General features: G+C 41.5%; 1 protein-coding gene across 2 annotated transcripts in view; it reads left to right on the plus strand.

The window, feature by feature from the left end:
* LOC141798445 (uncharacterized) overlaps positions 1-27,568 on the plus strand; it is a 47,317-nt gene extending 19,749 nt beyond the window's left edge. The window contains exons 2-13 of one of the 2 annotated variants that reach the window (XM_074680399.1): positions 4,324-4,578; positions 4,651-4,801; positions 4,940-5,122; positions 5,219-5,353; positions 7,932-8,126; positions 8,452-8,581; positions 8,652-8,816; positions 9,040-9,143; positions 17,212-17,442; positions 22,849-22,995; positions 25,934-25,989; positions 26,701-27,568. In XM_074680399.1, coding sequence (XP_074536500.1) covers positions 4,346-4,578; positions 4,651-4,801; positions 4,940-5,122; positions 5,219-5,353; positions 7,932-8,126; positions 8,452-8,581; positions 8,652-8,816; positions 9,040-9,143; positions 17,212-17,442; positions 22,849-22,995; positions 25,934-25,989; positions 26,701-26,899 — 1,929 coding nt within the window. In that variant the 5' untranslated portion in view covers positions 4,324-4,345 and the 3' untranslated portion in view covers positions 26,900-27,568. The remainder of the gene's footprint in view (positions 1-4,323; positions 4,579-4,650; positions 4,802-4,939; positions 5,123-5,218; positions 5,354-7,931; positions 8,127-8,451; positions 8,582-8,651; positions 8,817-9,039; positions 9,144-17,211; positions 17,443-22,848; positions 22,996-25,933; positions 25,990-26,700) is intronic. The other variant, XM_074680398.1, reaches the window with a different exon arrangement.
* The last annotated feature ends 222 nt before the right edge of the window (positions 27,569-27,790 follow it).

Below are 27,790 nucleotides of genomic sequence, written 5' to 3' on the forward strand. Positions count from 1 at the left end.
TGGTTTAAAATCAATTAATTGTTCAGCCCTAGACTTTAACGGCAAAACAGTCAAATCAGTTTGGATCTGAAACGCTGATTTCTCTTTTAGCACACACCGTACGGGGGTGATTTTTTTTCTAACTCTGTGGTTTAGAAGATATAAGGATCACAAGTTTGTCCAATCAGCGACACAGCTCAGCTCATGTGACTGACAGGTGCCCAATAGCTGTTAGAGAGGAATCTCATATCCAACATGGCCGCCACCAACGATAGGCTTCATCACTCTGCATTAGGAACAGATGGGTGATGTCACAGAGTGAGTGTTCTCCCAGTGTGAATGTTTGATGTTGAACAGATCGTCCGCTTCTCTTCATTCAGTGTTCAGTTATCAGCTAAGATATTTCTGTGACATTAAAAACAAAACATCCCCATGAACTGACCTCGCCATGACCTGGCCATGACCTCGCTGTGACCTCACTGTGACGTCACCGTCCTCTGCAGCAGCTGTTATTCAGGGACCTGAAGTCAGAGCTAACAGCAGAGATGGACTGAATGAAAAACACAGCCCATCATAGCCATTCATTATGTGTGTGTTTGAGCCTCGCAGCAGTGTGTGTGTGTGTGTGTGTGTGTGTGTGTGTGTGTGTGTTTTAGCCCTGAACTGCAGGCAGCTGGTGACTCATCAACACACTCAGACGTGCTCTCTCTCTCTGTCTCTTTCTGCTAAATCTACGTAATGATGCTTCATTCACACACTCTGCTCATTGAGGAAATCAGCAGAGAGTGTGTGTGTGTGTGTGTGTGTGTGTGTGTGTGTGTGTGTGTGTGTGTGTGTGTGTGTGTGTGTGTGTGTGTGTGAGAGAGACTGTCCACATGTTCAACAGATGTTCATTTCCCTGTTTGCTTTCTAAGGATGGAGACACTAAACGTCTTCAATGTCTTCTATCTGTCTGTCTGTCTGTCTTTACATTAACACACATTCATCCTGAAGAGGTGTAGGATGAGGTCACCTGTTGCTGGGCAGATTAGGACAAGTTAGCTTCCAGTTGTTGATGCCAAACCAGAGATTTTTGTTGCATTGAGAACAGAATAGAATAAAGGGGAAATTCAGGAGAAGTCAATGTGGTGTTGGTGTCTGGTGTTAGCTCCGTTAGCCATGTCTGTGAATAGCATGATGCTACTCTACCTTCTGGTATTCCCTCTGTTGCTTGGTTAGCACGGCTAGCTCGTCCATCTTATTGGAGATAGATCTTACGTTCCCAATGATGATGTCGTCACTTCTTAGCTCACACCTGAGAACCAGCACATCGTCCTCACCTCCTTCTCCTCAGCTTGTGGGAAACATCCGGCCTTGCACCAGTTAGCATTCATTATTTCATTTTTTTTTTGCAGGCTGTAAATTTAATTTGAAAAAGACTGTTTTTTTTAAAAGTGATCCCACTTATTTTTCTCCAACTTTTCACCCTTAAAAAATAATCAAAATTAGAATCCTGTTTAACCAACTCAAAACATTTATGTGATGGGAATATTTTGAAATTTTTGTGTCAGCAATGTTGAGCTTCCTCACTCAGCTATATCAGCACAGAAAAAAAACAAGCACAGATTTTTCAATACCTGAAGCATTTTTAAATTCAGTCATCATTTTTATTGCTCCAGGTGGCCCCTTGGGGCTTCCGTAGAATTGCAGTATTTCTGTTACAAACCCTATTAGTGAAGTTTTAGAGATATTCTTGCAAGAGCCAAACGCAGAAACACTCCCTAGCCTTGACAACAATAACACTAACACCATACACACTCTCTACTACACACACACACACACACACACACACACACACACACACACACACACACACACACACACACACACACACACACACAAGCTCAGTGATGCAGACAGACAAGGAGAGGAATCTATGTGGTCTTTCAGCGTTGCAGGGTTGAAGCCTTGGCCTTGTAACTCTGCTATTACACACACACACACACACACACACACACACACACACACACACACACACACACACACAGTCCTCAGGTGGGAGTTTGGAGGATGAGACCTTGGCCTGATCAGCCCCCTGTGGTGTTGGAGGAAGCGCTTGATTTATGAGTCTGGGAGGCTGGAAGTTCACAGGTGCACACGAACCATAACACACACACACACACACACACACACACACACACACACACACACACACACACACATACAAACACACACTCACACACATACAAACACACACACACACACACACACACACACACATACAAACACACACTCACACACATACAAACACACACACTCGTATAGTGTGTGAGTAAACAGAAAATGAGGGTTAGGAAGGGGAGGTGAGGGTTAGAGGGACTTTATTTTAAAGAGTGTCTCTGAAAATAGAGACAGATTAAAGGGTTATTCCGCTGTTTTTATGTATATCTGAGGAATTAATGCGTATGAAGTCCCTTCCTGTCGTATAAAGTTGTTTCGTCCTGTCATATGGGAACAAACTTCTGTGTTATCAGATCTGTTCTCTGGGTTTTCAGCGTCTGTTGGGGAAGAAGCGCAGCTCAGCGCAGACGGAGGACAGGAAGGTGTGAGGTCGGGTCAGTTAATGAGTCTGTGTGTCAGTCTGAGAGCAGAGTGTGTGATCAGCTGCTGCGTCTGTAAATCAGGAGAAAATTACACACACACACACACTCACACACACTCACACACACACACTCAGAGCGAGCTGCAGAATAAATCAGGAGCTCGGTGTCAGACAGTTTTCTCTGTCTGCTGTTTCAGTTTTTATCTCTCCTCCTGTCACTCTTCCACTCTGGTTTTTCTCTCTTCTCTCCATTTTCTTCTCTTTCTCTCAGTTCATTCTCCCTTTTTTTCTCTTTCTGCTCTTTTCTGTTTTCTTCCTCCCCTCTTCTTTGTTTCTTTTCTCTCTCTCCTGCTCCTATGTAAACATTCTTTCTCCCATCGTCTCTCAACTGTTTCCTTTTTTCTCTCCATCTTTTCTTTCTTCCCCATCATCTCTCGTTGATTTCGCTCTCTCTCCTTTCTACATCTCTTTCCCCCTTTTCTCTTTTCCTCTCTTTCTTTTTTCTATCTTTCACCAGGTGTCTTTTTCCTTTTCTTCATCTCTTTTTCTTCCCTCTTCCCCTTTCTCTTCATTTTCTTTCCCCCTTTTTTGTCTCCCTTTTCTGTTTTTCTTCTTTCTCTTTTTCTCTCTTATATATTCTCTTTTCTTCCCTCCCTGTTTCTGTCTCCTTTTCTTTAACTTCTCTCTCCTCTTTCTCCCACTTTTTATATCGACCTTGATATTTTTTCTCTTTTTCCTCTTTCCCTCTTTTCTACTCTTCCCTATTTTGTTTCCTTTTCTCCCTCTTTTTCTTATACCTACTCCTTTACCTCTTTTTTCTCTCCTTTATATATCTCCTTTCCTTCTCAGCTTTCTTTCTCTCCTTTCCTCTCATGTTTATCTTTCTGTCTCCCTCTTCTCTCTTTTTCTCTCTCTCAACTTCTTTTGCTTCCTCTTCTCTCCCTTTTTCTCTCTTTTTTCTCTCTTATTTATTTTCATTTTATTTTCTCTCCCCTTTCTCGAACTTTTTAAATCAACATTGTGTCTTTATTCTCTTTTTTCTTCTCTCCCTGTTTCTCTCTCATTTTTCTTTTCTCTCCAATTTCTCTCCTTTTCTTTCTCTTTTCTCTCGCCTTTCTCCCACTTTTTATATCGAACTAAATTCTTTTTTCTCTTTTTCTTCTTTCCTTTTTTTCTGCTCTTTCCCATATTCTCTCCTTTTTTCTCTCTTTTTCTTTTCCCTACCCCTTTACCTCTATTCTCTCCTTCTTTCTCTCTCTTTCTTCGTACGTTTGTCCTGCTGTCTCCCTTTTCTTCTCTCTCTTTTTTTCTCTCCCAACTTCTTTTGCTTCCTTTTTTCTCACTTTTTTGCTCTTTCTTTTTTCTCTCTTCCTCTCTGGTTCTTGTTCTTCTTTTCTTCTCTCACTCTGTCTCTTTCTGTCTCTGCATCAAAACCCAGAGTGTGTGTGCTGTGTATAAGTAGTGTGATGTTTTGTGTGTGTGTGTGTGTGTGTGTGTGTGTGTTTGTGTGTGTGTGTGTGTGTGTGTGTGTGTGTGTGTGTGTGTGTGTGTGTGTGTGTGTGTGTGTGTGTGTGTGTGTGTGTGTGTATCTTAACGTTGAGGTCAGATAATTTTTCTGCGTTCCATTTGGACTCAGAAGTCAGAATTTCTGAGTTCGGAATGGAATTTTTTTCCGACTTGGCGACTGGAACGTCATTCCCACTCCTGACTTCCCAGTTCCGTGTTCAAAACTCAATATTTCTCTGTTTCTCTTCTTGCTGCAGGTAAAGATCACGTGATGTCATCATGCCTGGACTCCCTCCCCACCCCCCCTCTGCAGAACCCCACAGTGATGTCATCCCCTCCCCAACAGGAAGTGATGCTGTGTGTGAACAGGAAGTGAGTGAGATGGAGCTGACTCTCGATTGGTCAGACTCTCCTTTCTGTTTCACGTCGACTCCTCTGGACCCTGACCTGGAGGAACCTCAGCAGGAGGCTGGGAGCTGGAGTCAGGATGTGGACCTGCAGGAGTCTGGACCGTGAGTCTCCTTCAGTCTCGGTCTGATCCTGAGGTCCTGATCCTGAAGTCACGTTTCTGTTTGTCTCTGCAGACTGGAGCAGAGGTGGGTCCTCTGGCACCAGTTCATGAAGGAACACGCCCACCTCGACACCTGGCTGCGATTGGCTGAGCAGGCTGTCAGTTCCCCAAGCTCCGCCCACATCACCTACATCACTGCTAAAGAGGAACTGAGGAAGTTTGAGGTGAGGAGAAATCAACAGGAGGAGTTCATGGTGAACTCTTTGAGACCCACATAGAGTCTGGTCTCTGGGGGCCCCTCAGGTCTCTGGGGCCCCTCAGGTTTCTCTCCTTGTAAAATCTAACCTGCATGTTTCCTTCAGAGGCTTCGGTCTGAGGCTGGATCCCTCCTAGCCCGGCTGGATGATCTGACCCGCAGGAACCGAACCCTCACCCGGCTCTTCCATGGCGCCATGCAGGCTCGCCTTCTTGCATCAGCGAGGAGCTGCGGGCAGCGATGGGACGAGGTGAACGCCAAACTGGAGTCTCTCATTGGACGCAGGAAGGTCAGAGGAGTTTGACCTTTTGAAAACTTTGGATTTTAACTGAAAATTTGACAAAAAAGTTTGAAAAACTTGGCGTCTCCATCTTTTCTCTCTCAGCTGTTTGTGTCAGAGTGGGAGGGGTTTGAGGCAGAGAGGGAGGAGCTTGCTCTCTGGTTGGCTGACCTGGACGTCCGTCTGACTGAGGTTGATCACCTGACAGGAAACACCTGTGAAAAGCTGCGGAGACTCCAGGTGGGCATTTCCATCATGTTTTCATGTAAAGTTACTAAAATCTTTCAATTTACTGCAACATTTTCAAACTTTCATCCGTCTGAGAGAAAGAAAATACAGAACAGCTCAAAAAGCTCAACACAACTAATGTTTGCAAGAGTTTTCTCAAGTTTCTACAGTTTCATTTAGCAGACGATTTAGTCCAAACCGACTTTAACACAAGCAAGAATTTAGACAGAAGAAAAACTTAGTAAGTGCGACAAAATGCTGCAAGTTATTTGGCTGCAAGTGCTGCCATTAAATGCTGTTGTTTAATTAATTGATTTAAATTTTTTTTTTTAATTAATTGCTGCAACAACTTACTCAGCTATTCTCCTCCAAACGATGTCTTAGTGATCTTGTCTTTGTAGTTTTTTTGTCTTTTGTGGTAAAGACCCGGGTGGTGAGACACCAACACAATCAATGTTGGGTGTTTTGGTATGTGATTTGTCAACAATAAGTGTTTTGATTGGTCGGATGTGTACTCGTCGTAAGCAAAACTTTGGAAAAATCAACCTCAGTCTGAAAAAATAAAAGCTGAAATCTTGCTCAGCGAAAGAATAATGTGTGAAATATTTGCGTCTGGTGTCGAGGGCTTCAGATTAAGGGCCCAAGTGTTCCCTGAACAGACGAGTCTTCAGACAACTCTTAAAGCTATGGTCTACGATCTGAAACCCAGTTTGGCTGATGAGACTCATTTGAAAAACTCATATCGCCCTCCTTCGCCTCCTAACAGCACACCCCCTCCGACAGAGCAAGATGTGTGGCTAACTTATGCTAACATCTATTGACAGAGCCGACCCGTTCCGACCAGCAGCGTTCAGTCATTAGCCAGTACAGGCTCAGACTAACCAGAGTTATTCAGCTCACATCTCCCACTGTGGGAAACAAAGTCATTACCTGTTCAACAGAAACTCAGCTGTCTCTGCGTCAGTCTTCAGTCCCAAATCCCTCTGCAGCTTTTTCCACCGGTCCTACATTTCTCCAATATTCAGTCTCTGTTGGCACCTGTATCGCTCATAATTCTTCCTGGCTTCAGCCTTTTCTTTGAAACAGTAAAAGCTTCCTGGTTTCAGTCTTCTCTGGCTCCATGACGCTTCGGTAGCTGAGCAGCTAGCTGACGTGAGAGGGGTAGTGGGGAAGGACGAGGTGGGACCATGGGCATGACGTTGCGAAGCGAGGGAGACAAGGGATTGGATGGACGTGTATGCCATGCACAGTTGGGATTGGTCAACTAGAATGCATCTTTGCAGTGGATATACTGAATGGATTTTTTCCTTCTTTTTGGTCTTTATATTGTGTAGATTGGACCATAGGACCATTACAGCCCTATAAACAGTGTTATTAAGATTTACAAAGCTTCCAAATCGTAGACCATAGCTTTAAAGTAGAAAGGGACTCTGAGTAAGGTAATTTATTCACCATTTGGGAACAACAGAGGAGAAGAGTCTGGCTAGTGATTTGGAGCTGCGCTTGGCTGGGAGCACCAGGCATCTACAAAAAAAGCAACATTTCCTGATTTTTTTCAGTCTGAAAATGACTCCACCCCTTCATGACGAGCTTCTCTAGTCCTTGGTAGAGCCTCTTGTGGCAGCGTTTCTCTAGATCTAACTCCAGTCCTTGTGGACAATGATCCTACATTCATCTATCTTTTACTACTTATCCAGATCTGGGCTGCAGGGGCAGCTATGCTGGCCACTTCTGCCAGCTCATGTGGGGAGACACTGAGGTGTTGCCAGGCCATCAGAGATTTTTAACCTCTTTCAGTCTCTACCCACAGCTCGTGGCTGTTCGTTAATATCCTTGAGTCTCCACCTTCTTTCTTCAAATCCAGACACAGATTTTCTCCGGGGGTTTCAAGTACTTCTGGATTTCTCCTGAGACTGAGCGTTAGTGGACTCCGATCACCCAAAGCTTCAGTCTCCTCACATATGATTTCCTCAAAGGACTTCCTGGTACATGTTGCAGGTTTCCAGAAGAAGCAAAGCAGCCGCAGAGCATCACTGATGCACCACCATGCTTCGCTCCGCGCAGGGTGTTTTTCCCCCTTCCAGACATCCAGCTGACCCAGAGACCCCTAAAACTCCCAGCTTTGTTTCCTCGCTCCAAAATAAGGAATCCTACGACCCCTCTGACTTATTTTTATGTCTTTTTAAGCAAACTGAAGACGACTTTTTAGCATTTCGTACACATCTTACAGTGCAAACTGACACCTTAAAGTGAGCTTCAGGTCTTTTTCAGTCACTGAAGAGTTTTTGACCTTCTGGCTCTTGGGAAATCTTGTCGTAGCTGTTGATAACTTCCTCTTTCTGAAACGTCCTCCATTCTTTTCCTTTGTAGCTTTTTCTTTATTTGTACAAAGCAATGATCTCTTTTGGAGCAAAGGTCATTAAAAGCAACATTTTCGGTTAAACTTTGAGAACACACTTGCAAATATTAGTTGTGTTGAATTGAGCAGGAAGTTTGTGAATTTTCAGATAAACCATCTTCAGTTTGAAGGTTTAATAACTTTATCTATGTCTGTGTATGACCTGTTTTCTGTGCATGTGTGTGTTTGCAGTCGTTCCAGCAGTGTGTGTGTGCAAACTCGGCCCGAGTCAACGCCCTGCTGCAGCGCGGCGAGGCGCTAATCCAGCGCAGCGAACCGAGTGATGCTCAGCATGTCGAGAACCGACTGCTGGAGCTGCTGCGGGGCTGCAGCCTGGCTTACAACAACATCGGGCGGACACACACTCGACTGCTGAGCATGAGACTGGTACACACACTCACAAAGTCACACACACACACACACACACACACACACACACACACCAGAAAGTCTTACAAGAGGGAAGCTCAGACAATCCACACGGGGCAGAGAGTTTCCAGGTATTTTTTAGCAGAGATGCACAAATTTATGCAACTGTTGGTGGCATCTGGAGCTCTCCTGGATGATGTATAACACCATTAAAGACTTTAGCCTCAGAGCAGGACTCCACTTATACACACAGGCTGCAGCTCAGCTAAGCTAAACAATCATGCTAATGTGTGTCTTTAAATGTGAACCTTTCCTCCTCATCCTCCTCTTCTTCCTCCTCCAGGTGTTTGAGGATGACTGGATTCTGTCCCAGGCCACAGACTCTGGTTGTCCCTCAGAGAGTGTCTTAGAGGAAGAAGGAGCGCTTGATAAAACCAGCCTGGACCTCCCTGCGTCCTCCAACCCCTGGAAAGGTAAAAATATAAATATTAGAATGAAAGAAACGAGGGATGGATTGATCAAGCTGCTGTTTTCCTCTTTCAGCTAACCCAAAACTAGATTTCTCCCCGCTTCACGTCCCTCCTCCTCCTCCCTCTCCGTCCTCACCTGCCCATGAGCACCTGGGTCTGGAGTGGGACCCCTCGGTTGATATCGGACGCTCTGTTTCCCCTGATGAAGCCGACTCTTCATACTTCAGCATCAGCACAGGTAGGAAGCCACGTTACCTGATTAAAACTTGTTTTTCTGCTTGTGAAGCCTCGTTTTTTATTTATAAGTTTGTACCTGCAGGCACCCGTAGCTTATTTTCAAACTCGTCCACATGTTGTGATAAGACTCAGAGGCTAATAAACTCTTCTTCAGTTATCAGAGCTTCACATGTTATCTATAACGACTCTAAATCCTCGTTAATGATGCCTGTTTGTGTGTTCAGGTCTGTGTCACAGAGACGGACTAAAGAGGCGGAGCTACATCAGCTCCCTCGGCTCTCAGTCTGACATCATCAATGACATCACAAACCAGGAAGCAGATTCTCAGGTGAAGTAGCGTATTTTATCGTTACATTTTAGGTAAGGTAACCCATCCCAATATATCATAGTGTAGCATATCTGTTCACATAATTAAACCTAGCATAATGTATCCTATCCTCATGGATAAAAATCACAATAAATGTAATATCTTAAAGTAACTGTGTAACATCATGGATGTTATTATATCTTAACATTATGTCAAGCAACAAAACAAAGAACAACATATCATATTTTGTTATGTATCCTAGCTCAATGCTATGTGAAATAACAGCACACAAAGAAATGATATGATAGTAGTATTACTGAAATTAACTCAACATATCATATTATGGTTTAATGAAATGTCAAGTAATGCATCCCCATAAAGAGCAACCCAACGTTTTATTTATTAAATATGATTCAGTGTGTCATTTTTTTAATCTACCATAACATAATGTTAAAAAATGGAATGCAAAGATGGATACCATAAAGGATTATAGTGTAAATAGAATAGAAAATACTTTATTTATCCCCGAGGGGAAATTCAGGAGTCACCGCAGCATTTAAGAAAACAAAAGTAAGAAAGAGTATAGAAAGTGCAAAAAGCTCCATAAGAAATTAGATGACGACATCTCGTCCACCACTCTCCAGCCCAGCCAGCCTCCACCTCCACAGGGTCCAGGACTGAGCTTCTTCAGAAGTCTGTTCAGTCTCTGTCTCCTGGATCCTGTCTGCTCACAGCAGGTGAAGCTCTTCCAACATGGCGCCGGCGTCTGATGTCAGCACCGTCAGCCACATCCCTGAACAGCACGATGCCGCTGGGTTAGCACAGCTAGCTCGTCCATCTTATTGGAGATAGATCTTACGTTCCCAATAACAATGGATGGAAGGACAGGTCCATGTCGTCACTTCTTAGCTCACACCTGAGAACCAGCACGTCGTCCTCACCTCCTCCTCCTCAGCTCGAGGGAAATCATCAAGCCCTGCACTAGTTAGCATTGACATGCTACAGGCTGCTAACAGCTGAGCTCACATGTAAACAATGCAGCCATGGTTACATGTAGGATCTCCAGACAAACACAGGAGAAAAAGTAGTAAAAATATCACTGAAGCCACAAAAAGTTTGGTGTCCGTGACCAACTATGAACCATACAAAGTGATGATCCACTCCAAATACACAGATGAAGAAAAAGAGACGAAAAAAATACAAGAAACGGACAAAGACGAGAGAGCTGCTGCAACAGGCAGCTACTTGGGCAGCGCCTAGCAATCGTGTCGTAAAACGGTGCTACCTCCACTGCAGAGCCACAGCTGGCTACGAGGCGCTCGCCGCTTAGTGTATCAGTCCGCGCGCAGCGTGCCAGATATAAACAAATGCAGGTAGTCTGCCAGGACGAAGAGACACGATGAGAACTAGAGCCTTATTTAGCGGTGTTTTTGTGTGAAAGTAACGCGCTGAAAATTCTCTAAATAAAGCGTGAATGCAGACCCATATCAGAGTTTTTTGGTGGGAGTCCGTTTATTTGTGTTTTTTTTTGGTCAAGTAAAATATGGCCCCGTCTGAGTGCAGAGGAAACCGGCAGAGGAGCAGGGAGGGGGTGTTTGGTGTGAGCGCTCTGGGCTTCTGCTGCACAAAATCACTGCTGTAGGGGTAATTTCTGCCCTAAACCTTGTGATAGGACCCAACTTGTTCCATCCCGGAGGATCACTGTAAGTGAAAACAGAACTCGTCATGTAACATCATGTTATGTGATGTGATATACTTTAAAGTGACAAAAACATAATACAACACAACTGAATCTAACATAATATAACTCATAATGTGATGCCATGTAATGTCATGTGACATACTTTGATGTGGCAAAACATAAACCTATGTAACATAAATTAATGCAACATAACATAACCGATCATGTATTATCATGTAATCTGATGTGAGGCGCTGCATTGTAACAAAACACAACATAATAAAACATAACTTAATCTAATGTAACATAACCTATCATACCACATCATATGATGTAATGTGACGTACTTTTAAGTTAATGTAACTTATTGTAACTTAACAGGACCCATTGTGTAACATCATGAAGTGTAATATATGTAAATTGGGCCCCTTGCTACAAGTTTTAAATAGCTTCTTTGGGGTTCCCCTTTCAGGCACCCAGTTTTTGAAAAGTATGAATTATATATATATATATATATATATATATATATATATATATATATATATATATATATATATATATATATATATATATATATATATATATATCTGTAATGCACTTGTATTGTGATAATATGTGCATGAATAAACTAAATATGATGCACAGTAATGTAACAAAACTTAACTTAATGAAACATAAACCATTGTAACATGTAACATACTGGAACATAACAACTTAATGTACCATACTGTACTATGATTTAATGTAACATGATGTTACCCGCTGTCCGTTCCCTGTACGACCGGTGCCAGAGCTTGGTCCGCATTTCTGGCAGTAAGTCGGACTCGTTTCCAGTGAGGGTTGGACTCCGCCAGGGCTGCCCTTTGTCACCGATTCTGTTCATAACTTTTATGGACAGAATTTCTAGGCGCAGCCAGGGTGTCAGGGGGTCTGGTTTGGTGACCTCAGGATTGGATCACTGCTTTTTGCAAATGATGTGGTCCTGTTGGCTTCATCAAGCCGCAACCTTCAACTCTCTCTGGAGCGGTTCGCAGCCCAGTGTGAAGCGGCTGGGATGAGAATCAGCACCTCCAAATCCGAGTCCATGGTCCTCAGCCGGAAAAGGGTGGAGTCGAGGAGGAGATCTTGCCTCAAGTGGAGGAGTTTAAGTATCTCGGGGTTTTGTTCACGAGTGAGGGAAGGATGGAGCGAGAGATCGACAGGCGGATTGGTGCGGCGTCTGCAGTAATGCGGGCTCTGCACAGGTCTGTCGTGGTGAATAGGGAGCTGAGCCGGAAGACGAAGCTCTCTGTTTACCGGTCGATCTTCGTTCCCACCCTCACCTATGGTCATGAGCTTTGGGTAGTGACCGAAAGAACAAGATCGCGGGTACAAGCGGCCGAAATGAGCTTCCTCCGTAGGGTGGCCGGGCTCTCCCTTAGAGATAGGGTGAGAAGCTCGGCTATCCGGGAGGAGCTCGGAGTAGAGCCGCTGCTCCTCTGCGTTGAGAGGAGCCAGATGAGGTGACTCGGGCATCTGATGAGGATGCCTCCTGGACGCTTGGAGGAGACCCCGGGGCAGACCCAGGACACGCTGGGGAGACTACATCTCTTGGCTGGCCTGGGAACATCTCAAGATCCCCCTGGAAGAGCTGGACGAAGTAGCTACGGAGAGGGAAGTCTGGGCTTCCCTGCTTAGGCTGCTAACCCCGCGACCCGACCCCGGATAAGCGGAAGAAAATGGATGGATTTAAAAAAGTAACACAATGTTACTTAACAAAAGTTGGCATAATATAACCTTGCTCAGTTTAATTTAGTATACTGTAATGTAACATAATGTTACACTACTTAATCTTATGTAATGAAACTTAATGTAACTTAATGTAATGTAGCCTGATGTGACATCATTTAAATCGATGTATCAAGGCCCCGCTCAGGAATGGTTTAAATCCTACCTTGCTGACAGATCCTTCAGTGTGCAATTGGGGCAGTACTCCTCCTCAGTGGCCCCTCTAACTTGTGGAGTCCCTCAGGGGTCAGTTTTAGGCCCTCTGCTGTTCTCCCTTTACATGCTACCCCTGGGGTCAATTTTTAGGAAGCACAACATCCCCTTCCATTGCTTTGCTGATGATGTGCAGGTGTACCTGCCTCTGAGAGCCCCCTCCAAGGAATCCCTCCAGGCTGTGTTCAGTTGCATGAGGGACATTAAAACATGGATGGACCTGAATTTTTTAAAACTGAATGAAAACAAAACAGAGATTGTCCTCTTTGGTAACCCCGACACCGTCCTGGTCCTTGCCAGCTCCCTTGGCCCCTTAGCACCCTGTATAGGTTCCCAGGCCAGAAACCTCGGTGTTATTGTTGATGGGGCTCCAAGGCTGGACAGGCAGGTCAGCTCCGTTGTGAAGGCTAGCTTTCTTCAGCTTTGTCTTCTAGCAAAGATCAAACCTCACCTTAGGAGACCGGACCTGGAAAAGGTTATCCATGCTTTTATCTCGTCTCGCCTAGACTACTGTAACTCGCTGTATGTTGGCATCAGCCAAACAGAAATCAACGGCCTACAGCTTGTACAGAATGCTGCTGCTCGTCTCCCAAGAAACGGGAGCACATATCACCGGTGCTCTCCTCACTTCAGTGGCTCCCGGTCAAGTTCAGGATTGATTTTAAGATTCTTTTATTTGCTTTTAAGTCTTTGCACGGGCTGGCCCCAGATTACTTATCAGACCTCGTTAAGGTGCACCGACCCGCCAGATCTTTGAGGTCTGCAGACCGGATGATCTTAGATGTACCGAGAACCCAGCTTAAAAGCTTCTCTTTTTTACTGTTTTACTGTTATTTTTATTGTATGTTTCTCTTTTAATGTTGTCTTACTTATAGCTTTTACTCTTTTATATTTCTCTCATGTAAAGCACTTTGTCTGGCTTGTCCTATCAAATGTGCTATGTAAATAAAACTGACATTGACATATTTCCATGTAACACAGAATAGGGATGTAAAACAATGTATGTAAAGCATGAATCCTGTTGTAACACACCACACTGTTTCATGTCATCAAACAGAAATGTATGTATTCTTTCTTAGTGAAATATAAATTGGGTGTAGTGTGTCGTATCGTCTAATCAAACTGATGTCAGGAGCGAGTGCAGAGATGGACTGAGGACTAAATTTAGATTTCACAGTGAAGTTATTTTTTAGATTCTGTTGTTTGCTCATCATTCATGTTGTCTCAGTCTGACCCAGATGCCAAGTGGCCCACAGGCTTCATCTGTCTGTCAGTCTGTCTCTATCTCACACACACTCTCACACACACACACACTGATGCTCTCATCCACCAGCTCTCTGAAAACACTCTCTTTCCCTCGGTGTCAGCTTCATGAGCTGTTTACAACACTTCACCTCTCGTCCTGCTGACTTATTGATGACGCCTGCACAGTGTGGCCTGTCTGTCTGCCGTCAGCTTCATCACTTTCCTCTTTGGCTCCTGGTTTTTGGGGGAGGAGTCAGCAGCTGGAGGAGAGGGAGAGGAGCAGATACCAGGAGGTGAAAATGGAAAAGGATGAGCTTCGATAAGACGGGGACACGAATTAAAATTCTGAAGTGATTTGAGTTCCCTCCTCCTCCTCCTCCTCCTCCTCTTCCTCCTCCTGCCTGCAGCTCCTCCCTCTGAGTGTGTTGCTCTCCGTTTCACACACCCACACACTGTTGCACTGCCGGTGAACCCTGAAGCTCAACAGGAGAAGAGATGAACAGAGAGACACATGTACAACTGAATTAGCATCTGATTACAGCCGCAGCATCCTAACAAAGGCATCAAAGTGTGTGTGTGTGTGTGTGAGTGTGTGTGTGTGTGTTCCCTTATTTTCCACAATCTTATTTATTATTGCTCTGATAAAGGCACGGTGCCAGCCGGCTGTCCCTGCAGGCCTGGCTCGGCGCTGTCTGCCCAGAGACTGCGAGTGGCTGAGCTTCATTAAATCTGCGACCGGGTGACCTCGTCTGTGGGTGCTCGTGTGCTGCATGAATTCTGAACGCAGCTCGAAAAATGTCTCTGCAGATTTTTTCTGAACTGCTACAAGATTTTGAGTTTAGCTCAGAGAATTCAAAGACTCTGCTGCTCCAAATTCTTTGAAAATACCTCCCTGAGCCAAACTTTACCACTGAAATCAAACACTTGATCACTGTTTCTCAGCTCCTCCGTCCACAGATTCTTTTCAGTTTTGACAACTTTGGTTTTAGTTTCTTGACTTTAAACTTATTTTTTGTCAGTAAAGCTCAAACTACAGCATTACTGGCTGAGATTAAACCTTAAGTTGACTTAAAGACAAATCTTTACAGCACAGCCATCAAAACCCCAGTAAAGGCCCAAACTATGGCACTTCTACTGGGACAAAAAGGCAAAAAAAAAAAAAAAAAAGTGTTGAATTGGTTTTGAAAAAGATTCCAAATAAAAAACCTGGTTAATGTAATTTTTGTAAAAGTCGATCAACCTTTCCCTTAAAAGTTGTATTGGAGAAAATTAGTTTTTGAAACTAGGGGGCGCACACTCTAAGGCAAGTGTTGTGAATGATTAAAGACACTGACACTAAATAAAATCATGCGTGAACATTTTGTTAAAATAAATATGCATCAGATCTTGCAAGAAAGCTTTTAATTTTTTATTTTAGATTTCTGTGATTTTTTTGGCTTTTTTTTTAATTTAGAAAAAATCCCAATTTTTTGGGAGACTTTTCAATTTTTTGGAATTTTTTCTTTTTAACTTTTGGAGAGAATTTAAATTCCATTTTTAAAAATATTGTACATTTTTCATATATTTTTTATATTTGTAAATATAGTACATTTTGGCAGATTTTTGAAATTTCAAAAATTTTGCACAGTTTTTACTTTTTTTTATTTGCAAATTTATTGAACTTTCAGAATTTTTGAAAAATTTGCAACCCATTAAAATTTCATAAATTTTTCAAAGTTATAAAACAAAGGAAATTTTCAATTAAAAAAAAATGAAAATTTCTTAGAAATAAAGAAGTAAGATAAATTTAACTATGTTCAATTTTATTTTTTTTATCTATTTATTTTTTACAACCTTTTTCTTTTTTTCCCCAATATTAAGTACATTTCGTGGCTCCAAGCTGGTGTTAAAAGGTTGCAGACCCCTATGTTAAGGGGTGGGGGGCGGGGGCAATGTTTTGGCAGGGGGGCGCAGGGTGATTGTGTCATTAAAAAAAGATTTAGATTAGTCTATAATCTCTCCTTAACAGGGCTTCATGGGATAACTCAAACACCCAAACTTTATCAATGTAACCTTTGTTCTTTCACAGACATCAACGTGCAAGAGACAAGTTTCCCCCAGGATGATAAAGTTTATCTGATCTTATAAAGGCGTGTATATATTCTGCTCCCTCTGAGACTGTTTACACGCATGTTAATGGTCCAATTTGTTCTGCCTAAGCTCAAAGTTAAATAATTTCTTAAGATGCATGTAAACATTCTGTTTTTCTACGGCTAACAGCTGACTGTCACAAACAGATCAAATCGCGGGGTCGATAGGGTTTAAACTTTTGTTTCCTGAGTGGGTGAGACACAGCCCTACAGCAGTCTGGCTAAGGCCCTTTTTACACGACAACGTTTCATCTGAAAACGCTAAAACGCAGTGAAAAAAATCTGTGTTTACACGAAAACTCAGAGGGCCTGAAAATGCTGCAGTAAGCATGCCAGACCTAAGTTCTAAAAACTACTAAGAGCAGAAGTGGAGCAACATGGCATTTTTAAACATGGCAACGGTGTCTGCAGCGTTTTAGAAAAATCCCGCTGTGGAGGCGGTTTTCAAAAGTTTGCGTTTTAGGTCGGCTGATATGCCTAAAACCGTTGTCGTATAAACAGCCTCTAAGGTCACAAAGCCACAGCAGGGGTCTGGTCCAGTGTGAACCAGTGTACCAAAGGTTGTTCTTGCTAAAATCAGACAGAGTTAGCAAATCCCCGCCATGCTAGCAGTTGAAAAATGAAAGTAATGCAGATTGAGGTGTCTGCAGATCCAGAGGCTGCAGTGTCAGGACCACAGATATCAGACTGCAGTCCTGAATGTGCAGCCTTCAGGTTTGCACACACGTGGAAATGGAAGAATAAAATTGCAGTTCCTCAATCGTCCACTTGAGGCTTTCTCCAAAAGCAAAGGAAACTCAGCTGGTGCCCGAATGAAACAGCTTTTTAAAGGAGAAAAAATACTCTTTGGTCCCAGACTGCATAATACATGGGCGTGTTTTTGTGATGTCACCCATTTGTTTCCTGAGCAGAGTTTTGAAGCCGACCATCAACAGCAGCCTATACGGTTTGTGGTGTTTTTCAGCCAGCCTCTGGTGGACACTGGAGGAACCGCAGTTATCACAACACCTCTTCAGAAACCAAGAGGTCAACACAGTTTTTTTTAATTTTTCAGAGATTGGAGGACCGCCTGGATCCCAGCGTTTCCTCGTCGGCAGCGTTTCAGGGAGGCTGGACCCGCCTGAACAAAGACCAGTGGGTGACGTCCACTCCTGAGGGGAACGACAGAGAAGTGCTCAGCTTTGACGGTGGGCGCGTGAGGGAGTGGCTCGGAGTCCAAGGCTCCGCCCAGCCTGTGAGGAGGACTTCCTGTTCGAAAGCTGTGCAGACTGACAGGGAGGTGGAGGTGGGTGGAGTCAACCGCCAACTGACAATCGTCTCATTATGATGTTTTAGTTCATGTCTGGTGAGTTTTACATCTTTATCAAGGAACTCAGAGTCAAACTTATAGATATTCACTGACTGAAATATACATTACACACATCCCATCTCTCCTCACTCCAGTCGTCTTCTCTGCTGAGCTCGTCTCCTGAGGTCAACGTTAACATCCAGCACATGGCGTCACATGAACATCATCTGCGTGTTTGTGTTAAACCTCCTGACCTGACACTCGAGACCTCCTCACGTCCTCCCTCCTTTCTCTTTCTCTCAGAGTAAACGGAGTAAACAGTTAACCTCCTGTGGAATAACTCTGTTATCCAGCACTAATCCCACAGAATAATTGGCTGAAAGCTGCTTTCAGGGAACAGATATATGACTTATTTTTCGGAGCGCTGTATATCGTACGGGATCAAACATGTTCCTGAGTCTGTGATCTGTGTTCCTCCTTCTGTTGGAGCCGGGTTTGTCTCAGAACTTGATATCTCAGCAGGAGGTGTTGCCTATTTTTAGACAAAGGAGCTCCAGCAGCACATGAAGGAGAAAGAATATGTTACAAATAAGCTGAGAAGAGGTTCTTACAGCTAAAAATCTACCGTTACCAGCCAAAAACTGAGTTTTACTTTAGAAAAACTGGATCAGGTTTATTTTAAAACTTTTTTTTTTACCATCAGATTAAATTTAATGCAGCCAGAGTCCATCAATGAAAGTATCGTCCTTTAATAGGGCTATTAGGATAAAAAAAAATCAGAATATTCATATAATTTCAAATTAAACTTTATCAACATCAGCCTTTTTAGTTATTTTGATCATTTTATGCTTACTTTAGCATTCAGCTTTTTTTATTTGTTTGTTTTGCTTTAAATGAAAAGACAGTGTTCCTATTTTACCAAGAAAAACTTTAGATATTGAGTTAATTTATCACTTTTCAGGCAGTCACACAGAGCCAGAGTTACATTTCTTAAATTGCAATCAGTGAGAAATGTCTTTTATATAGAAATGTAGGATAGGGATAAAGATCCCTGCTTGGTTTTTATTTTGAGGCCAAAGCAAAACGAAGGAAAATCATTCAGCCCTGAAATCAGAGTGTAAAATATAAACTCTACCTATCAGAAGATGAAGGATAATAGTAACCACTCTCATCCTGCAAAAAAAACTCGGTTGGGCTAGCGTAGAAACAAGGAATTAAGTAAGTCATATTAAGTCATTTAGTTTTTGCTTGTCAGCGCTTTTCTAAACCATCAACACAGTCTGTGCAAACTTTCCAAAGCATCTAATTTATAACCGTGTTTGGAAGGTATGACGCAGATCTGCCTTTCAAAGTTAAAGCTACATTAAGTTGTTACTTCCTCCTACTTCTTTTTCAAACATGTAAACTTGCAGCACATGAAAAATAAAGTGAACAGTTTACCTTCTTTGTATTGGTTTTGTTAAAACATTTATTCCTATAAACCTTTAAGGCTGGATGTGGCGTGAAGGTCAAGGGTCTTCAACCTGCTGCTTTGGAGCCTTTGGCTCCTTTGCAGTGGCTCCTTGTAGCTTTAAAAAAAAATTACTGAAATAAAAAAATAGAGATATTTCTTACAGAGGTATTCATGATTAAATATATTTGAAACTAAATAAAACTATGCCTTAACATGTTAAGGAAGAAAGTATGCATAACATCTGTCAATCACAATTTCTCTTTTTCTTTTTTTTTCTTTTTTTTTAAAGTTTTTTAAAAACTTTTTTTATTTTTTATTTTTATTTTTATTCTTTTAAGATTTGATACAAATATTTCAAATATTTGAAGATTTTGCAAAATTGGAATTTCTGCAACTTTTTTTTAATTTCTGCAAATTTTTCCAAATCATATATTAATAATAATCTTTTATACATTTATCTATTGATTTTTATTTTATTCTGTTTATATTTTGAGTTTATTTTTATTTATTTATTTATTTTATTTATTTATTTTATTTATTTATTTATTTATTTTGTGTGTGTGTGTGTGTGTGTGTGTGTGTGTGTGTGTGTGTGTGTGTGTGTGTCTTTTTTTTCCAGCAAATTTTTAGAAATTTTGGCAAAATTTTCACAATTTTTTTTATTTCATTTTTTAAGATTGCAAATATTTTAAAATTCAAATTTTTTTTACAATTTTTTTCTTTTTTATAAAATTGACATTATTTTTGCTCGGTTATGATTTAGCATTTGTGTTTGTATTAAAAATATATTTTTTTAAATATTTGCAAACTAATTGAAAATAAACAGACATCACATGTTCAATTTTATCAACACAAAAACTTCCTATATAGATAATTATTCACTAGATTTTTTTTATATGTTTTGATTTTATCTACTTTAGAGTCTTTATTGTAAAGATAAAGAAATACTTAACACAAACTTTTTACTTTCTCCATGTGTACTTCAGCGAATCACAGCTCAGTTTATTGCTTGTGTGTCTTTAAAAAAAATCTAAAAGGTGAAAAGTTGAAAAAGTTGCATTTGGTCTAAATGGGTAAAGGTGTCATTTACAGTGTGAGCCCCTATAAGGGCCATTTGATCAGCCGTATATGTTATCAGTTAGGAAAAGGCAGCAGGGTCAGGCAGGCTCACCACTTCCTGTTTTCCTTAGATCACAACTATCCTGTGTTTCATTTTAAGTTTGGGCAAATTTTAGATGAACTAGAAACTTTTTGTGCACAATTTAGCAAATTTATCAAAAAGTGAAAGAGAACGACTCACGACAGGCTCACAGCGCTGTGCTCTGCGGGACGTAAGGCGTCATGACAGATGAAATGTCCTGATTTTAAGAAGTCTCATGCGTCTTTCGCGGCAGGAAGTGGGTGTAAATGTCACGTCTTTGGTTTCTGAAAGTTAGAAACAACAATCACCTTTTGGATGCTGGAGACAGCGCCCCTGATCCAGCAAAAATCTGCCCCTAAAAACTCTAACCAAGTAGATCCATCACGTATTTGTAGAGTGTATTCTCATTGATCGACTCCCTAAACGTCCCAGGATGATGGTCTGTCCCCCTAATGCTGGTCTACAAACTCATAAACGTCCCCACAAGGTCACAATAACAAGTTTATATTACACACTCAGAGTGTGTGTATTATTTCTGTGTGTGTTTTTCTGAGTGTTTGCAGAGAGCGCTCAGACACTGACTGATCTCCTCTCCCTCCATCAGCGTTCAGACTCATCAGCCTTCATTTCCCCGCTCATCCACCTCCTGTAAGGATGGATCCCTGAATAACCGTCCTCCATCCCTCCTTTGTTTTCTCATTTTGTCTCTTCTCTGCCTTCCTGTCACTCCGTCTCTCCCTCGGCCCGACTCTGTATTTCCTCTCCCTCTCTCATTACCGTCCAGCCATCTATTCATCCTCCTCTCCCTCCTCTGCTCCTCGGCCGCCGAATGAATCCATAAAGTCTTGATTTATGCATCGAGTCTGGCTGCACTTTTACTGTCGCCATAAAAACAGGAGAGAAACACCCAGACTTCCTCCTTCCCTTCCTTCCTCTTCACTTCCTCCCACTCCTCTGTTTTTCCTCCGTCTGAGTTACGACCAGTTACAGATAACGGTCCGCGTACAGAAAACGGAGATAAACAGTCGACGGGCGGAGGAAGAGGAGGAGAAGTTAGCCCAGAAGTTTCAAATCTGATAACAGAGTGTGTGTACTCGTGTGTGTTTTATAATTAGAACGATTTGGCGCAGAGTCATTTGCGAGTTTGATTGAATGCGTGTTTGTGCGTAATAGCATCGGCACTTTTTAATGGAGGTTCATTACTGAGCGAACTATCGAGCGAGCAGCAAACAGATTGGAGCAGGAATCAACCTGAAGAAGAGAAGCAGGAGTTTGATCCGTGTTCAGGAGAAGATGAACTTTTAGAGTTTAAAATATGTCTTCTTCAAGCGTTCTCCTTCAGCTCTCGAGTGACGATTAAAGAGAAGTCTGGAAAAGCATCCAGACAGAATAGGTCACCTCAAGTCAGATTTTTTTGATAGTTTGTCAGTGATGATTGAATTATCTTTGAATTAGTGGTTAAAAAGTGACCGTAGAGATTCACAAAGTTGGTGTCTGTTGTGGTGTCGACTGACCAACCAATGCCCAAAAATCCACCAAATCAAGAACATCACACACAGGGGAGCCATGTTTTGGGCTCAGAGCTAATGTGTTTCTTGTTAACCCTTAAAAACAAGTCTTCAACCTGTGACTCTAGAGCCTCATGTGGCTCTTTGACTCTTTTCAATGGCTCCTTGTAGCTTTAAAATAATTATTATTGAAATTATTATTATTTTTTAATTTTCTTACAATTTTGATGTTTTTGCAAATATCAAAATTTTGGGGACTTCTGCAATTTTTTTGCAAATAAGTTAAACCCCATTTTTAAGACATTTACAATTTTTTTACATTTTTTAATTTAGCAATTTTTTTATTTAAAATTTTGTGGAATTTTGGCAAATTTTTGCACATTTTTAAAATTTCATTTTTTTGTAAAATTTGCAAAGATTTAAGTTTTATAAAACTTTTCACAAATGTTGCATCTTATTGAAATGTTGTAAATTCAGCAAATTTATGAAATTTATTATATCACATTTTTTTCAGTTTTTTTTCTTTTTCAATACCACAAAATTAATAAAGATATTAAAAAAAAACTTGAAGACATCACATTTACAATTCCATGGGCACAAAATACTTCTGGTTTAGGTAATTTTTTTACTAGATTTTTGCAAATCTTTGCACAGTTTGAAATTTTATTTTATTTTTTAAATGTCCAAATATTCAAAAATGTCAACATGTTTGAAAAAAATTGAATTATTAAAATATCTTAAACTTTGCAAATTTGTTAAATTTATACTTCAACATTTTCATTTTTTTAAAAGATTAAATTAATTGAAAAATATTAACAGTTTTTTTTTTCAGAACTTAGATGCCACATGTACAGTTTAATGAGCGCAAAAAAACTTCTAGTTTAGATTATTATTCACTAGTTTTTTTCTTTTAATATAAATTGTATACACTTAACAAACTTTATTGTGAAGATAAAGTAGATTTTGTGGCTCCTGAATGACTTTAATCCAGGTGGGCTGAGGAAAAATGGCTCATTGGTTGCAGACTCCTGCTTTAACACATTTTAATAAGCAGCTTTTTCATTTCCTACAATCAATTGAAATACAGAACTGAACACTGCAACAAATGCTAAATATCATTATTTAGTTGTTATAAATGTTATTTTTAGAAACCTCTTATGACAGCTGCTGTAACTCTGCAGCCAATACGCCAGAGACGTTTTTTCAAGGATAAATAAACTTTGAATTGATTCTCTGACTGCTGTCAGAAAATCTGACTTGAGTCTTGACTTTACCACCTCTTATTGCTGTGTATTTTACAGCGTAACCTTGATGGGAGCTATGTGAACGCACCCAGTGGCCAGAATCACCACAACCACACACAGCAGCCTCTACCAGCCCAGTCTTTGGTTGAGTCATGTGACCTAAGTGCCTCCACAGATCGGCTGAAGCGCCGATCAAACCTTCAGGTGAGTGCTTATTTTTTATGAAAAGTGATTTTAGCTGGACAAAAGTTTGAAGAATAGAATAGAACAGACTTTACTTTATTAATCCCAGAAGAGAAATTCAGAGTCACAGCAGCACTATGAGAAAGTTTACAGCGCAAAACATTCAAGAATATATGAATAGAATAGTAGAATAAGTTTAATAACGGAAAGACAGGCTCCATTAGCCATGTGAGTGAATAGCATGATGCTACTCTGCCTTCTGGTATTCCCTCTGTTGCCGGGTTAGCACGGCTAGCTCGTGTTCCCAATAACGATGGATGGAAGGACAGGTCCATGTCGTCACTTCTTAGCTCACACCTGAGAACCAGCACGTTCTCCTCGTCTTCTTCTCCTCAGCCTACAGAGAACACCTGTCCACGCACCAGTTAGCACTGACATGCTACAGGCTGCTAACAGCTGAAATTTCCAGTGTAAACAAGGTGACCATGATTACAAGTAGGATCTCCAGACAGACACAAAAACAAAAAGAGTAAAAACAAGTAAACAAGACAAGAACTGAGGCATAAAAAGTAATGATGCTATAAATACAAAGAGAAATAAAAGGTAAGAAAAAAATCGACAAAAAAAGTTGAGTTGGGTCTTTTAAACTGGGGCCCTATGGACTCTGACTCACCACTGAAGCAGGCCTCGTGTGGCCATTTGAGGAACTTTAGATGTCACTTGTTAAGCCTCAAGTCACAGCAAAATAAACCACAGAAGCTTTTTGCAAACTGAGTTTTAACTGCAGCTGATTTGTTAGTGATTCTTAAAGGTCCCATATTATTCAAATTTTCGACAAGTTCAAATGGGTCTCAGGGGTCCAAGGACAGTCAATTTAAAGTTTTTTGCCTTTGCAAACTAAACTGCAGCAGCAACACACACACTAGTGGTGACTGTGGTCTTAGCGTCTATAATAACAGATGAGAGTGCGTTTGCTACCCTTTAGTAGGCTTGTCACGATACTGGATTTCTAACTTCGATACGATATTTTGAAAAAATATTGATTTTCGTTACGATTTTCGATACCACGCAACCACAGGGATTTTCAGTGCAAAAACGTGTCTTTTTATTTAACGAACAGTACAGAACACATTTACTTAGCTGCAACTGAAACAACAAAAAACAGTGCAGTTGTACTGAGGTAGGGCAATTATTTAGAGGCCTCTGGTATTTGTCACACATTCAAAAGTCACTTAACTGTATTTGGAGGTACCATACTGTCTGGACTATGTCACTTCGTAGTATAATTATACATTTTTTTAAGTCGTATCAATCAAAAGAAAAAATGCGTCATGAAGACAAAAACAGCAGATATAAGTCACACTGGACCATGAGTTTCATTTATTTAGAATGATTTGGTTTGTTTACAGTATTTCCACTGTGAACTTTTTACATATAGCTGTGATAAATGTTTGTACATTAGGAGGTTTAAATATTGTTCCTACAGCTCCTCGTATCTGTGACCTCTTCTCTCCATGCGCTCCTCTCCTCTCCTCTCCCCCTCCCCTGCTCTAGGTGAGATCGGTGCAGTGTGAGTTTAAATGAGCTCCATCCGTTGAACGTCCTCACTTTTAAAAAGTTACAGGAGTTTTGGCGCTAGTTTGTGACTTTAGAGAATCTGTTTACAATAGAGAGCCAAAAAGAAGTGAGTGAAGTTTTGAATCACGTTATCAGGCGCTAAACACGGGGAGCTGTCGGGCTGTCCAAGACAGAGGCTGGAGACGAGCACGTCCAATGAGCAAACACTGTGTGCAGGCAGTGCTCATGGGAGTTGTAGTGTCATCGTCTCAAACTGCAATGGGTTTAGTATTTCAGATGCCGTTTCAGAAAACTACTATTAAATAATTCAACCCGCCAAAGTGTCTAGAAGGAGTGACGGTGTTACCTGCTACAGCTGGAATTCAGTGTAAGCTAGCGTCTCTCTCTCTCTTTCTCAACTACGAGGCAGGACTCAGGGAGGGAGGGGCTGCATGCACCCTGTGTGCGCTCTGTGTGTATGTTTTGACGCCAGCACATGTCTAACCAGGGAAAGATGTTGAGTGCCGATCTATCGATACTAGGGGATCTTTATATTGAATCGTTTGCTAAATTTCAGGATGGATATTTACAGATAAAATGATACTTTTGACAACACTACCCTGTAGCACAGCATTAGCTCCGCCGAGGGCTTCTGCCACAAGAAGCCACATCCGTCCAAACAAAAGAAAACATTTTGTATATAAAGCTAGCTTCACGTGAAATACATGTCCATATATCTTCCCCTGATATTATTTACTCATGTGTGTTAACGTAGTGTAAGAAAACTAAGTTACAAACTGTAACTTATGTTAGCTGCCTCTATCGCGTTAGGTAGAGCATATAGTAAAGAAACATAAATTAGTAAAACTTACAGCTCCCACGTGTGTAGCTGGGTCATGGACAGTTGGTACAGATCCATGCTTCAGCTTCAGGTTCTTGGTGAATCCTGCTTTGTACTGACCCTCGTTGAGAAAGCAGTCCAAAGTGAAATGGTGAGCACACACATACAACATTTTAGGAGTTGTTGTAGGTGCATCTCCATCAAAAATAAAATTAATCCACTGAGTCTTCAAAACCTCATGTGATGGAGTTAAAAAAAGACTTCTGTGCTCTTTTGTGCAGCCAACAACAGAGCAACCGCCGTGCTTCGCTCGTACCTTCACCATGTTTATTTCACCGAAGCAGCCAAAGTGAAAAACGCGCTGCACAGAAGGGACAGGGCATCTTACTGTTACAAAACCAGTCTAAAGTGAATTTTGCTTATATGGGACCTTTAAAGTGTCAGGAGTCATGTGTTTGTGATTCATCAAACTAGTTTGCTGAAAAGTCATCAGAGGTTTGATTCCCTGAAAACTTCTCACGTGAATTCTTGAAGCGTAGCCTGAAGCTCTGTGTTCTCCAGGAGGAAGAGGAGCCGTCCTGTTGTGAAGGAGCCGAGCGACATTTCCCAGAACAAAGGTGAAAAAAAAACACACAGAAAGTCTTTGAGTGTGGTGGAAACTGAGAGAAAGAGATGACTGTGTGTGATTTGGTGTAAAACCAAAGATAAGAAGAACAGAGTGTTTGTGTTTATGAGGGAAGTTCATAAACAAGTTGGGGATATGTGGAGTGATACTCAGCTCGTTAGCAGGTAACGAGGTGTTTATGCACCTTGCCTGTTTTTCTTCTGTTTTAAAGATGTTCAATTTAAACTTTGATGGGAGGATCAACTGATAAATCACATTTTCTTCCACCAGGAGCTCTGTGGTTTTGTTTTCTGCAAGTTTTACTTTATATGAGACTTAAATCCAGAAAACCTCCTAAAAACAAACGGCCCAGAACTCGGCTAAACTTCGATTTTGTCTCTGAACTGTTTCCCTGCATCCAAACTTTATAAGCCAGGACCAAACTGAGCATAATTGTGAAATGATACGCCTATAAAGATAACGAATTACTGTTTGATTTCATCAGATCTCTGTAATTGAGTTTAGAGCTGCTCCAGGAAAAGAAAATTTACTCAATTTGCAAATTTTCCCTGGAAAAGAAAAGAGGAGTTTGTGTTCCTGCCATTTTCTGTGACTCTGAGTTAAATGTGTTTCCTGTAGCTCCTAAAAAAAAACTGTCATCTTGATCAGAAACCCTCACCTCCCTTCTCCTCCTCCTCCTCCTCCTCCTCCTCCTCCTCCTCAGTGTGACCTCCAGCAGCACGCCCTCCTCCTCTCCTCCCCTGCTCTCCCCCACCCTCCTCTCCCTCCTCCTGGCTGCGGCTCTGGTCCTCCTGGCCTGCCTGATCTGGGTCGTGGCGGAGCCGCCGTGTCAGCGCAGCAACAGGATGCCGCGCAGCTTCCACCTGGCGCTGAGGTACGTCAACGGACCCCCGCCCACATAACAACTCACTCAGAGACTCTGGATGAAGCTCTTTCCTCAGGACGCATGGGACCAAGGTTTGCACGGGTCTATCATCACTCTATGGAAGCCAGGAGGGGACATTTGTATGTGTTTATGTCATCACAAAGTCTTAGTTACACCTGCTTACCTTAAAACAGCCAACACGTCTACACCAGACACAAATTAAAGTATGTTTTTTTTATTTTTGCATTCACAGGAAGTGTGAACTTAGCAAAAATCTGATTCAGACTGAGACTGAAAACTTAAGTTCTGGTGAAAAAAAAAACAACCCAGAAGGATCCTCCTGATAAAAACATTTTTTTTTAAATTGGAAATTGAAAAAAAGTGCAATAAAGACGTCATTGAAGTATGTTTTTTTCAGCTTCAAACATATTTACATATCCTGTATAAAATCTGCTCCAACAATGAGTTTTTTCCCTCTCACTTATGTTTAAAAAAAACTCCTGCTTCAGCCACTTTATTTTGGCTACTGTCTCTTTAAGGCTCCCTCTTTCCCAAGCCCCCTTCCCTCTGATTGGCCAGAACTCTAGAAGCCTGTGGGGAGTGGAGCTATGGGCAGACCTTGGTGTTTGAGGCCCTAGCTTTAGGAAATCCTTATTTCTTTTGAGCAGTTTACAAATAAAGTTTTGATTTTTCAGGGATTTTTTTTTTTGCCGTCCTGACTGATGCCGTCCATTTTAAAAAAAGCACACTGTAAATAATTATATTATTCTTTGAAATATTTACGTATTGGTCAGTGAACGGACTGATGCTATGCGTGAGATGAGCTTGTTCTGCTTTTTATAGCCCCATTCCTGCTAAGTGGTCCGGTACGGATCAGTCCAGTATGGTACTGGTTGGATCTGTTAGGTGTGATCCTGTTTGTGTTTTC

The sequence above is a fragment of the Halichoeres trimaculatus genome, unplaced genomic scaffold, assembly GCF_033239565.1.
Source record: "Halichoeres trimaculatus isolate MK-OKI-2021-1 unplaced genomic scaffold, fHalTri1.1 fHalTri1_scaffold_9, whole genome shotgun sequence".
Lineage (NCBI taxonomy): Eukaryota > Metazoa > Chordata > Actinopteri > Labriformes > Labridae > Halichoeres > Halichoeres trimaculatus.